Genomic DNA, 16,671 nt, shown 5'->3' with positions numbered 1-16,671 from the left:
TGATATTATGTGGCAACTATAAAGTCAGATTCTGCCCCCTTCCCAAGGTTTGTTTTGTGACTTTTCTGAACTACTTCTATGAAGTCTGTATTTTCTGTTGTATGTGACCACTGAAGTTTCTCAATGGCCAAGTAATGACTGGACAGGGATTTCTTTAAACCCCAGAAAAAAGTAGCTTCCTAGTCAGTGCTGAGGGGCTGTGTGTGTGTTGGAGCTCACGTTCAATAATCGGCCGGGTAGTTGGCGAATTTTCATTTCTTGCTTGCACAGAGGCATCTTTTGACTTATAGATGGACAAGCTTCCTATTTAGTTTCTTGTCCTTTTGCAGATTCCTCTGACATTTCGAGCAGAGGCTTAAAGGTCATTCGATTTCCATCCAAGACATACCAGTCTCCTCATATGGCCTCATGACATTGAGCATATAATTTGCTGTCTTTAGTTCTTCTTAATTGTTGAAAACACTGGATGTTTAAAGTATTCACTAGTTGTATAGTACTATGTATCTGTTCTGAGTATATCTCACTTCAACTGTCAAGAGCAGTTTCCAGATGCGGTTGGAATATATTCTCTGTAAATATTCCACTCAGATGTACTGGGTTGCAGATTAGACAGTGACTACATTTAAGGTGTCCACTGGTGGTACTATCAATTAATTCATTCAACACTATAGACTAAGTAGTGTTAATATCCTAGTAATGCAAGATTAATAGAAGGTGGGAGAAGATCTTCAACTATTGCCTCCCTCCTGGCCTGATTGCCTGCTACTTAAAGCTATCTGGTGACTTATCACTACCACTAAGTACTGAGAAATTATGCCAGCCATTGTTTTAGGTGTTTTATATATAACGACCTATTTAATCTTTATAGCATTCCTAGAAGGTAGGCAGCATCATCATGCCAATTTTACAGAGGGTAACTCTGCTTGGAGGTGAGAATGGTATTTAACTTGGTTTAAAAGGATGAAGTTTTTCTGCCAGCAGAGATCAGAAAAAAGGAGTCTATTTAAGAAAATGAACGATTTCAGTTGTCATTTCCTCTAAGAACTCATTCCTGATTAAACAACTTGTCTTGGTCACACAGTTAAAAAATGACAGAGCTGGAATTTAAACTCAGTTCTGCCCAATTTAAGCTCTTTACCACTAAATACAGCCATCTTCTAACCCCTGCCCTTGTCTCCTGTAGCTGATAATCTAGTCGGATAAGACCTTGGCTCATAACTGTATGTAAGGATGCCTTCCACTCGCCGCCATCAGAGACCACCTTCAAGTTGATTGGAAAGGGTTTACTTTTCTATAAGGATCTAGAAATCTCATCTATGAAACAGTCTACCTTAGAATAATTTAAATGGCATGATGATCCTTTTCAATTGTAAAAGTCAATGCTCTGAGTGCCTGTGTATTAACTGTATTTCCTTGTTTAATCTTTGCCAAATTCCTATGAGTTAAGAAAGATAATTCTTATTTTACAGTAGAGGAAATTGAGAGAGGTATAGTACCTGACCCAAAGTCACACAGACTATAAGGAGAAGAATCAGGATTCAAACTCGAAATGTTTGACTCCAGAGTCTATGCTCCTAATTGTTATGCTGTATGAGGAACTTTTATGGCATTAACCTCTGGTAGATGAAGGATATTTGCAGGGTTACACAAAGAGAAGAAAAGCTCCCCCATATCTATATTGAATGGAAGAAATGTTCTCTTTTTTGCTAAGAGATTTATTAGCACTAAAGAGCTTTCCTCAGTGTTTTGGAGATTTATGCTTTTCTGTCAATATTCCATCATCCCATGGATTAATATCCCATGGGTATATAGCTAAGGGCCATAGGTAACTTACTGGTTTGAAAGGCTGGTATCTACAGGTCTCTGGCATGGTGAGAACCTTAAGCTGGGCAGGCATAACTCGAGCTGGGTTATCCAATAACTGGAAGTTTGGCTCAGGTTCTTTTTTCTTCTCTTTTTCTTCCTTTTTCTCTGCCTCATCCTAGAAAATATTAAAAAATAGCCCAATAAAGGTTCACTCTGTTCTACATCACTGAATAATGTTTGATAAGTTTACTCGGCAACTATCAGGTACAAAAGGGAGTTAGGATTAGCTATCATAAGTTAGTTTAGGAGGTACAACTAAAGTAATATCGGACTCAGAGGGAGAGGGTAACTCTGCTTGGAGGTGAGAATGATATTTAACTTGGTTTAAAAGGATGAAGTTTTTCTGCCAGCAGAGATCAGAAAAAAGGAGTCTATTTAAGAAAATGAACTATTTCAGTTGTCATTTCCTCTAAGAACTCATTCCTGATTTGTACCATGAAATATTCTATTCTTCCCACAAATGAATATAATTTCTAAAGTCTCTTCCGATTAAAATTATATGAGGCTCTATGCTTGGAAAAAGAAAATTGTTTAAAGGAAGTCAAGAGCAAGGTATAATAATGCTCAAGAATCTATACCATGACAGAGAGAGATAAATTAACCCATATGACCACCAAGTTATACCTACCACTTCCATTTTCTCCTCTTCTTTTTTTTCTTTTTCTTTTTCCTTCTTTTTAGCCTTGGCAGTAATAGATAACACAGCTGTGGAAACCTAAAGGAAGTAAACAGGGTAAATTGTTGTTAATCCCTTATCTATATACAAATGTACAAGTCCAAGGAGAATTTAGTCCTACAATGCTATTCTATTTCCTGCAAGTAAGTATCACAAAGAACAAAATAATCAAGAAATAAATGGGAAAAGCAAGCAGGACATTTATTCACATAATTTACTATTATGGTCATCAGGTAAAGTTTTAGTTCCTGGAGACTTGTGTCCAACATAGCTCTGATTTTTTTTTTTTTAATCTGAAGCTTACCTTGGATGTGGATTTGCTATTATGAACTTTTGAGACAGAGATCTGGGTGCTTTGTGCCTTTTTACTTTATAGGAAAAGCACTAGAAAATAAAAAAATTTCCTCCAAATCTGGTCATAAAGATACTCTCACTGGACTAGATGCCCTACATCCAGGGATATAATGGTAATACATACTGGGTGAGTAATTAGCCTGGAATTATCCTCCTTGATGGGTCTCACTGAAATTAAAGGTGAAACAGGGACTTTGAAAGGCTGCACAGTGTTGTTGGTATAAACTGACTTTGTTTCAGACCTCAAAGTGGAGGGTCTGAATCATAGCTGATGAAACAAGATGTTGTCATCAAAGGATATTTATCACCCACCACCCTCAAATTAGGCCAATTATATAATATCCCTATTTACACAAATGTACAGCAAATAATCAAGAATAACTGGCTAATATGGAACGTTATCTTGGGAAAAGGAACCATTCTCCTACACACAAGGTGTATCATGTAGGGTAATTTTACTGAGAAAACTTCAGGGGCAAGTGCAGCCATTTAAGTCACCACAGTTTGATTTCACACATGACAACGCATGTCAGACACTGCTGGTAGAGTATAAATTGGTTACATCTATTTTGAAGGGAAATATAGTTAATACTTATGAAAAGAAATAATGTGCATTACTTTTGATCAAGCAATTCCACATCTAAGATCCTAAGCTATAGATATGCTTGTACAAGTGTACAAATATATATGATAAAGACTCTAATTCCAGTTTCATTTGTAACAGTGAAAAATTAGAAATAGAAATAACTTTGAATGTCCAGCAGTAAGGAACTGGTAAGACAAATAATGGTATATACATAAAGAGATTACTCTGCAGCTCTGGAAAAAATAAGATCCATATACATTGAAAATTTTAAAGATAAATTGTTTAAGTAAAAACAATAAGATGCAAAACAATATGTAGAGAATAATTCAATTTGTGATATAAAAAGTACTGACATGTGCAGAGAAAACTTTGGATTCACAAATTGTGATTCCTGCAACATGGGACTTGATTGCCCAGAAGAGACAGCTTTTACTTTATATTCTTATGTAATGTTAGATTTTTACCATAAGGAGGATTACTTTAAAAAATGTCTAATTTAAAATATAAAAATATTTAAAACAAACCCAAGTAAAATACTAAGCAGCTCCTATACATAAGTAGAAATTCTGCTCAAAGAAAGAAAGAACCTACCTTTTCCTTTTCTTTTTCTTTTGGTACTTCCAGAGGGGCAGGATACGCAAATGTGGATGGTTTACAGTTTGATTTATACTGAACTTTAGGCATCTGAAGAAAATAAAAGAATTTCCCCCATCCATTAAAATAATCAAAACCAAGATTTAAGTCTTACATGCTTTCAACAAGCAAATGCAAATAGATGCCAGAAGTTTCAATCTAGGTTAAATGTTCAACTACGGTGCTATTCAATTATGTTATTCCTCCCTTAAAGGCATTTGTCTTCTTTCAGTGAATTAGTTTTGTGGTGCTTTATAGAACTACCTGCAGTTCCCTATACTTTCCTGAAGCTCTGTGCCTTTGAACAGGGATCCCTTTAGCTCATCTTTACAGACCATGCACCCTATTTCAGTGGGTTAAGTCTCACTCATGGTGTGAGCATCAGAGATCATCAACTGTTACTTCCTTAGGAAAGAGTTATCTGATTATCCATCCAGCCTGCATATCTAACTTCCATGTCCCTTCCTTGAACCGCAATAACAACTATATAAATTTGTATACAGTTTCCACATCATATATTCACACCTTACAAGGGTCTAACATGAGCCTACTGGGAAAAGTCTTCATCACTTACTGACCAGTTATAAAGTTCTCTAGCTCCCACAGATTTTTAGTATTGAATGAAGTTAATTAGAGTATCTATAATGCCTTTTCATGTTTTCATATTTTGTCCTTTCTCTCACCGCTCCCTCTTGATTGATTTACCCTGGGTTACAAAGTTAGTAAGGAGACTTGATTTTCAAAACTTCCACCAACACATTCCACTCAACGAGGTGATGACTTAATTTGAAGGGGAAATACTTTATTGATGAGATGCCACCTCATCTTTAAAATTTCACGGAAATCTCTGTTAAGTGGGTGGTAAACAGAATATAGTAAAGAAGATACACTATAAAATTGAGGTCTCACAAACATACCTTTAAGTCCTTGTTAAGGCCAATCACACAGGTAGGGGTATAAGCCAATGACAGGAAGTGTGAAAGGGGAAACCAGAACCAGAACTGGGTAAAGACAAGGACGCCAACCACAGAAGGCATATGGGTGTGCCCAGTCCTGGACTGCAAGGAGATTGTGACATTATGACCACCTGTAGAAAAAGGAGAAATGATGAATATAAATCTAGTAGTTCAATAATAAAGATTTCTAAGTACTGCACTAACAAAGCATGTGATTATTTTAAGAGTACAGTTCATAAAAACCTAATATGGAGTTCCTGAAATTCATTAGCTAGTGAGCAATCTAAGGTCTCTAAAACTGGAAGTATTTTAACTGGACTCAGGGCAAATCTAGGCCTTCTTTTTACATAGGTAGGCATTTTTCAAAAAGTAAGCCTGAAGGATATCAAAACTGTATGCTAAATTAAATATTAATCTATATTATACATTGGCTTTTAATGTATTAATAACAAGTAAAATTTCAATACACATCATTATTTGCAAACAAGAGCAAAGAGGCAAGAGGTAGATACCGTCTGCTTAGTTCTACTCTTCCTGCTTTAAACACATCTGAATACAGGCAGCTCCAACATTAACTAGCCTTATGACCTTGGACAAATCACTTTACCTCCAAAAATCTTTTTCTTCATTGGCAAAATGAAGGTTTGAACTTGAACACCTGAACTAGAGCACTACCACTAACAAAAGAAAAATTTTAGTCTTCAATCCTGATTCAACTGAAATTATTTTGAGGAAGCATAATACATAAAACAACGAAAGCACAGCTAATTTTAATCAGAAGTTTGGGCTGTTGAGAGGGTATATGGCTTGGAACCTGACCTGTTCATCTACCTCTTGCCACGTCCCCAAGATTATCCTGTGAGGGAGTGCAGACAGTTAGTGAATAAGAGCTAAGATTCAAGCATGCGTTAGACAGCTGGGCCTTTGTAAGACTGAGATTCTAGGAGGCTATTAGGGGTTGCAGACTGGAAAGCCTTTAGGAACCAGTCAGGGAAATGAATGAGAAAATTTGGGCTGGAAGCAGTAGGGATGGAAGCAAAGTGGAAAGTTCACATCCTATTTAACAAAGACACATTACTAGGGACGTAGGTCTAGAGTCATGAGGTAATCTTGTTTTTAAAAGTAGAGTCGAAGACTTGAATCTGGATTTTGAACAAAATTTTGCTAGGCAGACAAAACAAAGCACGTGTTTAGGTCAGATCTAACCCATGGGCAGCTAGGCTGTCGCCTTTCGTCTATATGGTAAGTGTTAGTGCTGAACCCCAGAACTCTGAAACACAAATCTTTTAGTTTCCATAATATAGCCTATGCAATGGGACTTGTCTGTGCCTAGTCACCATCCTACCTTGATTTCCAATTCTGGATTACTTTTGCTCACATTTCACTTTCCTTAACCTCTTAATCTCAGTATCTCACGGATGCCTTCACATTTTGCTTGGAGTCAGGAACTGAGTATCAACTTTACTCAACCAAAGAGCATTTAAAGTTTTTATAAGAATCAGAGTTCTATTATTCAACCAAATAATCTAGATTTTCTTAATACCTTGCTATGGATATTTAAGATTTTAACCGGAAAAAAATCAGGCTCATTTTAATTTTGTTTTTCCAACAAGAATGAGTTATATATATTTATTATCTGCTTGTATTCTTCCCTACTTGAGCCCCTGCGTTCACTGAATGCTTACTATATATTGAGAATTTTGAATAAAATACTAAAAAGGATCCCAAGGAGCCTGCAATCTATTAGAGAATGCATAATACTTTTATGCATTATTTTAATGCATAAAAGTATTGATATAAACCCGGGTACTACTGAGAACATACAGTTAAGCATGGATTAACCCAAGGCAGAGACTGGCTGGGGCAGAAGAAGAGGGGGAAAGGTTTCTTAGAGAATGTGATATTTGATTTAAGTTTTGAAGCTAAATTTCCTTTTATTTCAGTGAAACCTATTTTCTTCAGACTTAGAAACTAAACTAGCCTCTTGTTCTATTATAAAACAAAGAAGTTTTTCCTATTGATAATGTTTACAGTTTTATAAACTTCAATCAGAAGCCTTACTCTTCAGCTTTTCTCCCTGAAGAGATCAAATCATTGAGTGAGTTCTCATAACTTCACTCATTCCTTTGAAGTTGTCCTCTCCAGATTTTCTCAATTACCACTAACTTCTGAGAGAGAGAGTGCAAGACTATACATTTTTCTAATGCAATTGCAGCACAGTTTTGAAGGATAGGATATTAAAGTAAAATGGAGGTAAGAGAATAATTTTATACTCATACTAGTGAACACAACAGCACAGACTTTTATGAACTAACCACTAAAATACTGAATGCAAGAGCCAATATAACAGAGAAATAGAGAAATGGAATGGAAGCCTCAAACTTGATGGGAGCATGACAAATAAACACTTGTAAAATAAAGAGTTGGAAGGAGAAAGAAGGAAGGAAGGAGGGGAAAACAGAGAGAACTTCTAGTAAAGGTGGCCGAATAAAGCTGAAACAGAATTATCCTCCCCTAATTCTAGCAAAAACTCTAATACAATGAAAACCAGCAAAAAATTGTAGTTTACTAAATGAACAAGTAAAGGGTTGTAGTCTGAAACTACAAACTCCAAAAAGTGGCAGCTGGAAGGAAAAAAGATTGTGGAATAGTAAAACAACACTCCTAAATCCTATTTAAAATCTAATTATCAAAAGTAGCCAATCTGTAAAGGCTCTATACTATATGATTCTAAGACAAACTAAAGCTATAGAGACAATAAAATGATCAGTGGTTGCCAGGGGATAGTAGGTAGGGAGGGAAGGATGAAAATGTGGAACACAGAGAATTTTTAGGGCAGTGAAACTACTCTGTATGACACTGTAGTGGTGGATACATAGCATTACACATCTGTCAAAACCCATACAGACTGATGCTGAATATAAACTAAGGGCTGATAAAATCTAGCCAATTAAATGTCAAGCCTTAGTACAGTACCCAGGAAAAAGAAACAGCAATAAAAGAAATGGTGCTAAGCACTGAATCCATTTAAATATAAACTAAGACTAAACTGTGAGAACTAGGACTTTATAAGCAAATGCAAATGTTATAAACCATGACAATGTAAACATAATATAAAAATACTGAAAAGTGATAAGGAAGGAGGAGAGAGAAACTATGGCATATCAATTTCTGTGTTGTTTATACACAGTAGAGAACACCATTGAGAAGTGAAATGGTTTACTTTATCTAAAGTAACTATAGAATAGTTCCTTATTTACATATAGTTGCAAGGAACTGTGTTTACAAAGAGAGAAAAACAAATTGTACCTAACGCTAAAAATTTAAGCAGAAAACTTTTAACTTCTTGGAAAATTAAAACAAAAGACTCCACTAAACAAGTGGATTAAAAGAGAATATTTGCCTCAAAAACTTAGAAAAGAGCACCAGTGTCCTAAGATAAGAAAAAGCAAATAAAAGGTCTGAGCAAAAATAAAGAATTTAGAGGAAAAAAGAGTAGCATCAGAATATAAACAAACGAAAAGAGAAATCTCTAGCAAATCCAATCAAGAAAAAGAGAAAATAAAACAAATTAGAAAGGGGACAGAGATTTAAAAAAAGACCATATAAAAGAGATTATCTAAAATTATTAAACAAGGACACCAAAAACTTTGATACGGTTAAAAAACACAGCAATTAGAAAACAGCAATTAGTCTTTTGGTTGTTATTTAACAAAATAAACTTAAATGCAGATGGCTAATAAATTTGAGAAAATGTTCGTCTATTAATAGAACTACTATGAAAACCTTGAGATACTATTCTTTACCTTTTAAATGAACAAATGTTAATAAAAAAGATTATATTTTACATGGCTAAGGTAGAGTAGGAAAAGGAATCACATACTGGTATAATGAAACAGACAGGCTGGCTCTCTTCTACCCTACTGTCACCAGTAACAACAGTTAAGACGTATGTCAAACGAACTTCAAGCCCAAGGTACGAACACACACCGTTCTACAGCCCGTCTCTTCTGAAATAAACCACACTGTAGTGGTGAAGGGCATGAATTCAGGAGCCAGACAGCCCAGTGCGCTACACATTTATTAGGCAAATATTCCAAGTATCTTATTTTAGGATGACTTGGTTGCTAGAATTTGCCGAAAACCTATTTTTTTCCTCGAAAACTGTCCAATGTCAACTGTTTAAAACTAATACATATTAATAAAATTATAGGGAAAAAAACCAGCCAACTCTCATTGAATACTAAATGATAGGCACCATTCTAATTGGTTTACATGTATCTTTAATCCTCCCAACACCAGGAGGTAGACTTTATGAGACAAGAAAACAGACAGAAAGGGGGAAATAACTTCTCAAGGTTATATAGCTAGTACTGTAAAGCAGGGGTCCCCAGACCCCAGGCCGCAGATCAGTATGGGTCCATGGCCTGTTAGGAATTGGGCTGCACAGCAGGAGGTGAGCACCAGGAAAGTGAGCTAAGTTTCATCTGTATTTGCAGCTGCTCCCAGTGCTACCGTCACCACCTCAGCTCCGCCTCAGCTCCTCAGGTATTGGGAGCAAAGGTTCTTGGTGCCAAAAAGTTTGGGGATCACTGCCGTAAAGGGACTGGTATTCAGTCTACACTCTTTAGCAACTCTACTAAATTATTTCTATGAACTGTAGGCTCCAAATTTTCTCCAGGTATAATTTACCCCAGATTCAATTTCTACCACATCATATAGTTAATTCACTGGATTTAGTTTAAATAGGTAAATAAAGTTAGAAGACTTAAAAACATTTACCTGCGTCCAATATTCCCTGGGCCAGAATAGCGCCAAACTTGGCCATGACATCATCATGTTTATCATTGATGACTTTGGAATACAGCTGTCTGAACTGATTCACCTGAAGGAACAAGAAAAAGAATTATAGTCTAATTCTATTCATTTGTTGTGTCATTTTAGAGTAAGAAACAGGTTGCTCAATTGGTAATGAAACTTGACTTCTGAATTTCATAACATTCAAAAGGAGAGGGAGAAGGACCAGATCTGAATACAACACAGTTCTCCATGGTTGAAATCACGGTGTTAAGGTTTTTCTGGTATGGGAGCACCAGTTCTGTTTTCAATCCTCATTCCACAGTGGATGATTCAGACTCAAGGAAATGTTGAATGTGATTTCATACGGCACCACTGTTAGCCAGCGGGCTTAAATAGTTCAAGGGAACAGTAAGGCTTTCATTGCACTGTGAATTCCAGCTATTCTGCTTACCATCAACCTTACAGATTTCTTTACAGGCATGGTCCTTCACGTTTACCTTAAAGTAAACTACTCTTCAGTGAAAGTGTGAGGTATATTTTGGATTGAGTGTATTCACATATAAAAATTTTCACTATGCACACAATTTTTTGAGGACATGTCACAATAATTACTCTTATTAAAAGGAACAAACCAAAATGAAACATGTGCTGGCTCATTTAGGATGGGATTACTGGTAATTTTTGTTTGCTTCTGTATTCTTTTCTGCATTTTCTAAAATTAATATATATTGCTTTTACAATTAGAAAATACTATTTATAAAATATACGTTCTTAATACATTTGTGATTCCTTTAAAAGTGTTTGGATGACGATAAGGAAACTATTTTTGTTTCTTCTACATCTTACACTTCTCTGTTTTCCCACCAGTGCTTTTCAAATGGTAGGCACCCAGGAAGAAGTCTGCTTGTTCAAGAAGCACATGGAGCTCCCCAAATCTGCCAAAAGCAGAAAATATTGAATTTGAGTTTCCTAATGTGATGTCTTTATATGCATTAAATATTCTTTCAGAATCTCTCCCCCCGCTTCATTCATCTTGGTCTAGCAGGCTATATTATGATATAGTGCAGAATCAGACAACCCTGGCTTATAAATACCTCTGCTCTAATAAGATGTTTGGGTAAGTTATTTAGCTTTTCTGAGTCTCAATTTTTCATCTCTACAGATCACAGAACCTACCTTACATGACTGTTGTATGGATTATACGAGGTAACATGTATGTAAAGTGTAAAAAGCATTTTATATATAGTTCAATAAGCATATGTTTTATATATAGTTCAATATATAGTTCAATGGCTGTCTTACCATACCAAGGCAGAATCCTACTAGTCCTCTTATTATTTTGGCAACTTAAATGCTGCTAACAAAATTATATTCCTTAAACATGGTTCTCGTTTTTATTCATAGGCAGCAACAGAATGTGATGGAAAAAACTAAGAACTCTACCACTACTCAGCATATAAATATTAGTATGCTACTTACTTCTCTAGCTCTTATTTTTTCTAACTATAAAACCCAGCATAATTAGATCATCACAAAATTCTCTTCTAGTTTTAAAAATCCTAAGGTTTGATACTTTTATTCTGGTTCAACAGGTCAGATTCCTTTGATTCTGAACTTATTTTAGATGAACACTTAATTACCTTTTATAGGCTAGAAATTTTATGTGCTAAAAGATTTATGAAATATTTCAAGATCTTATAAAAAGAAATAATGGACAAAGCGCTGTATATACATTATAAGGAAGAATTTAAATATAAAATTGCATCCAAAGCAACAGGCAAACATTCAATGAAATTCAAAGGTGGATTAAAAAAATCAATGCAAATATTTAATGGGCTTATCTAATTAAGTTTACTATTTTAAAAAGCTAGTTTTTAATCATTAGACATTTTTTCTTCACATTTTATTACTTATGTAGCAGTAACTTATATCTCATTATTATAATTCTTCATAAAAATTATTATTTTAGGTTAGGATAGTATCTTAAATTTGGAAGTCAACTTTGAGATCATCTGGCATACTCCACTTTACAAATGTGAAAACAGAAGTAAGACAGGTGAAATGACTGGCTTGCTTGCGATCACCAATGACTAACTGCAATCATGACCGGGATCATGATTTTCTGACTCAATTTCATTGTTATGAATAGTATGCTCCTCACATAAAACAGAGTAGAATTTGTAGGAGAAAATCATATTAATTTCCCATTTTATATTATGATAATCTCATAGGAGACAATTAAATTTTAATCAACTCTGTGATCCAAGCGTTCCGTTCTGCATGATTATTCACATGATTATGTGATCCAAGCATTCTGTTCTGCCTTCCTCAAATTCATGCATTTTTAACCTGCCATGTTTTTAACTCTATACCTTATACTGGTGGGGGAAAAACATACTCTTAAAGGCCAGAGAGAAAAATAAAGAATGGGGAGAAGAAAATAAAGTTCCTTGGAGTCATTTCTGAGGGTACTCATAGGCTGCCTACGTCTTGTTCTTTCTGTTTTCCTGAACCAGAACTGTGGCTGAACATGAGGGATCAGTTTTGGAGGTTCAGGTGGTTTTTTTCTTTTCTATTCTTTTTCTGTGGCATTACATCTGCTCTTATGAGTTGAACTCATAAGGTCTCTATTTCTATGAAATCCTTGGGGCCAAATGAATTTTGGAATTCAGAAGTTAGAAAGTTAACATGGTGCATATACCGCATCTTATGCAATACTCTCAGTGGAATGTGGGGGCAATATTCCATAAATGAACGAGTTAATATTTCTGAAGCAGCAAAATGACTGAACAGTAACACTAAATGGGATAAAGGTTATAAATGAGTTCATATTGGGTCAGGTTCTGCAGCTGAATGAGTCCTTAAAAACAAACTTCCTTTAGTTTTCAGAGCTTTTTTGGATTTTGGAATTGCAGGTAAAGAGCTATACACATATATACTTTCTTTGTGGCTAGTTCTCAAATCTTTCTTTTCCTATGTTCTCATCTTATGTCCAACTGACTTGCTACCATCTCAAACTCAACATGCCTAAAATGAAAATTTTAGATATTCCCATCAACACTATCAGGATTTCCCCATTAGCAATATCCCAAATAATATTTTTAGCTTCCTTCTCAATTTTATTAGTATTATTTTGTTCATGGTAGTTGCTTGCAGCCCTTTATATTACCAAGTCCCTATCTTAAGGTAATGGTATGGAAATATAAATTACTATTTACAAATGCGTTATGCTATAAAATATCACCATGTAATATAAAATTTCATGCTTATAATTTCATTTTATAAAAGTTCACATATTTCACTACAGAAATACTTCTAGGTTACCATGATGGCTCACAAAAGCCTAATCTACTCAAACTGTGATTTTAGAACTGCAAAACTATACTAACCTTGGCCAAATATGATTCCACTTTCAAAAAGTGCATCTTGTTAGTGGTGGGAGACGCTTCCTTGCAGCAGACCGTAGGCCAGTATTAGGCAAGGAGGAGCATCAGATCCTGTTCTTACACTGTAATATTTTTATCTGATTCTATATATGATACTTACTATGTACATGTCCCAAATACCTACTAAAGGTAGATTTCATTTAATAAAAACAAACAAACAAACAAAAAAAAAAACAAAAGAAAAATACTTCATAAAGAGTAGAGTTGGATTCTCTAGAGAAAATAGCTCCAAAGACCTATTCTAGTTAATGTCCAAAGGACACTATTCTAGTTAAATGGTTTGGAACCTCTGGTCTAAGGGCTTTCTAAATTGCGTTTGTAACCACCCAGGGGTGTATGCATGTTCCTAGGTTTATGTTTGTGAGAGTGAGTGAGCACAAAACTGCCAAGAAAAGCAAAAATGTACTAGAGTTACTTAAACTAAGACAACAATATGTAGAGCTAGGTGTTAAGACAACATTCTGTAAAAGGATGTGATGTGTATTATGATTATATAAAAACATTTCCTTTGGAAATTTCCATTGTAAATCTTGCAAAATATCTGAAAAAAAGGTCCCTTTTGGATTCTTTCAGGAGGGACTATAATCTTGATGAAATTAACACCTAATCTTTGATTTCGAAGCATTTCCACTTTATTTCATGGACTAATTTACAACTTTGTGACTAGGGTTCTGTAGCCTTGAGAACTTCTCTTCGAGCTTAACAGCTTTTTCTTCTCAGCAAAATGTCACATACCACCCCAAAAGAATGTCAGTGTACTTATATTAGCCATTATTGGATAAGAGATGACAGAAACTATGGTCCACAAAGCTCTTTATCATGTGCTTAAATAGCAGAAAACAATAAAATAGAACTTAAAGAATTAATGCACCGAATAATGTCACTCTATGGGATAGTGTTTCCTGAAAGGATATTTGATTTTTATATTGTCACACACAGTTTTGCTTTTGTAGTCGGTGGGGGTACGCACTTGACTTTCTCCACCAAGTCTATATTAATAGCAAAGGCTACCAGCCATAACAACATTTCAGCATTCTTAATCAATACTCAACATTATGACACAACCTAAAGATGGAAGTGAGCCCCACGTATTCACATCAGCTAAGACTAGGTTCAACAATGTTTTATGAAATGATTTAATAATACTAATTATTTAAACTGCTGTATTTTTTTAGAATAAACTGCTGCATTTTTTAGAATAAATATTTAATAATACTAATTATTTAAACTGTTGTATATTTTTTAGAACAAATTACAGAGCCTACCCCACCCCACCCGTTCCAAAGGATGCTGCCATTGTTGGTGTAGAGCTTATGATTGTAAAATCATTGAAGTCCTAGAGCAGAGGATGGGAAGTTGGTAAAACATTTATCTTGTTCACAATACAAATAACATGAAACTGACATATGAGGTCAAAGTGAATAAGTATCTATATATTACCATTAGGGGAAGTGCATTCCATGGCCTAAATTTCCTTCTTTAATGACATTACTCAGTTGGATAACCTCCAACTGAAAATGATCAGCAGAAGATTAAAAACAAAAATAAAAGATGCAAAAGCTACTCATAATATAACTGCTATATTTAAAAACAAAAACTAAAAAGAAATGTGGTCTGTTTGAAAAAATGTTTATGTTCTAGAAGACAGAATAACATTAATATTATTAAAACAGGAAGAGAAGTCTGATTCTATCTTTGCAATAATTCAATTTTTCGAAGTCTTAAAAATAATTTTGATACAGAGAGGGGAGTGCCGAATAAAAAAAATAAAACTGATAGCAACTGCTTAGAAACTGAAATTTATTAAGTAAAGTTCCATAAAATGAGAATAAATAATCAATGAGTTCTAGAAATTTTTCTCTATCCCCTCCATCAATCTACTTTGCTGAAAATAGGCTGCTGTTCTACACCTGCTCGATGAGGCAGAAGACAGTGTGCCAATGTTTTTTTCTGTTGTCAATTTCTTGACTTCTCACACAGGAGCAGAATACAAGGCTGTTAATTACCCTAATTTTAAGTTAAGAATTAAAAGATCTCCCAAAGCAATCTATAGATTCAATGCAATCCCTATTAAAATACCAATGACATTTTTTAGAGAGGTAGAACAAATAATCTTACAATTTATATGGAACCTTTAATAAAAGACCCAGAATAACCACAGCAATCTTGAGAAAGAACAACAAAGTTGGAAGTATCACACTACCTGATATCAAACTATACTATAAGCCTGCAGTAATCAAAACAGCATGGTACTGGCACAGAAACAGATATACTGATCAATGAAACAGAATAGAGAGCCCAGAAATAAATCCATGGGTATACACTCACTTAATATATGACAAAAGAGGCAAGAATATACAGTGGGGTAAAGACAGTCTCTTCAATAAATGATGTTGGGAAAAATGGACAGACCCATGCCAAAAAAGAAACTGGACCACCTTCTTATACCATATGCAAGAATAAACTCAAAATGGATTAAAGACTTAAACATAAGACCTGAAACCATAAAACTCATGGAAGAAAATATAGGCAGTAATCTCTCTGATATTGCTACTAGCAAGGTCTTTTTGGACAACTCCTCGGGCAAGTGAAACAAAAGGAAAAATAAACAAATGGGACTATATCAAACTAAAAAGTTTTTGCACAGCAAAGGAAACCATCATCAAAATGAAAAAAACAACCAACTGAATGGGAGAAGATATTTGCTTATGATACATCTGATAAGAGATTAATTTCCAAAATATATTAAAAATTCATACAACTCAACAACAAAAAACAAGTAATTCTATTAAAAAATGGGCAGAAGACCTGAACAGATATTTCTTCATAGAGGAAATACAGATGGCCAATAGATATCTGAAAAGATGCTCAAGGTCACTAATCATCATAGAAATGCAAATTAAAACCACAATGAGATATGACCTCACAACTGTCAGAATGGCTGTCATCAATAAATCAAAGAATAACAAGTGCTGGTGAGGATGTGGAGAAAAGGAAGTCCCCATACACTGTTGGTGGGACTGCAACTTGGTACAGCCACTATAGAAAACAGTCTGGAGGTATCTCAAAAACTTAAAAATGGATATACCTTTTGACCCAGAAATTATCCAAAGAAAACCAAAACAATAATTTGTAAATACCTATGCATCCCTATGTTCATGGCAGCACTATTTACAATAGCAAAGATATGGAAGCAACCTAAATGCCCATCAACAGACTATTGGATAAAGAAGTTATGGTTCATATATACAATGGAATACTACTCAGCCATTAAAAAAAATGAAATCCTACCATTCACAACGGCATGGATGGACTTAGAGGTTATTACGCTGAGTGAAATAAGTCAAACAGAGA

The 16,671-nt window shown here is 34.8% G+C and overlaps 1 protein-coding gene across 1 annotated transcript in view; it reads right to left on the bottom strand.

Annotated features, from left to right (window-relative positions):
- The window catches only part of PSMD1 (proteasome 26S subunit, non-ATPase 1), an 89,272-nt gene that overhangs the window by 14,365 nt on the left and 58,236 nt on the right, over positions 1-16,671 (bottom strand). The window contains exons 18-22 of the mRNA XM_023523854.1: positions 9,854-9,956; positions 5,033-5,202; positions 4,074-4,166; positions 2,495-2,581; positions 1,835-1,981 (exon numbers count right to left, since the gene is read on the bottom strand). Coding sequence (XP_023379622.1) covers positions 1,835-1,981; positions 2,495-2,581; positions 4,074-4,166; positions 5,033-5,202; positions 9,854-9,956 — 600 coding nt within the window. The remainder of the gene's footprint in view (positions 1-1,834; positions 1,982-2,494; positions 2,582-4,073; positions 4,167-5,032; positions 5,203-9,853; positions 9,957-16,671) is intronic.

The sequence above is a fragment of the Pteropus vampyrus genome, unplaced genomic scaffold, assembly GCF_000151845.1.
Source record: "Pteropus vampyrus isolate Shadow unplaced genomic scaffold, Pvam_2.0 Scaffold423, whole genome shotgun sequence".
In the NCBI taxonomy this organism is placed as follows: Eukaryota; Metazoa; Chordata; class Mammalia; order Chiroptera; family Pteropodidae; genus Pteropus; species Pteropus vampyrus.
Note: the sequence above shows the minus strand (reverse complement) of the source record. Positions and strands in the feature narration are given on the sequence as shown.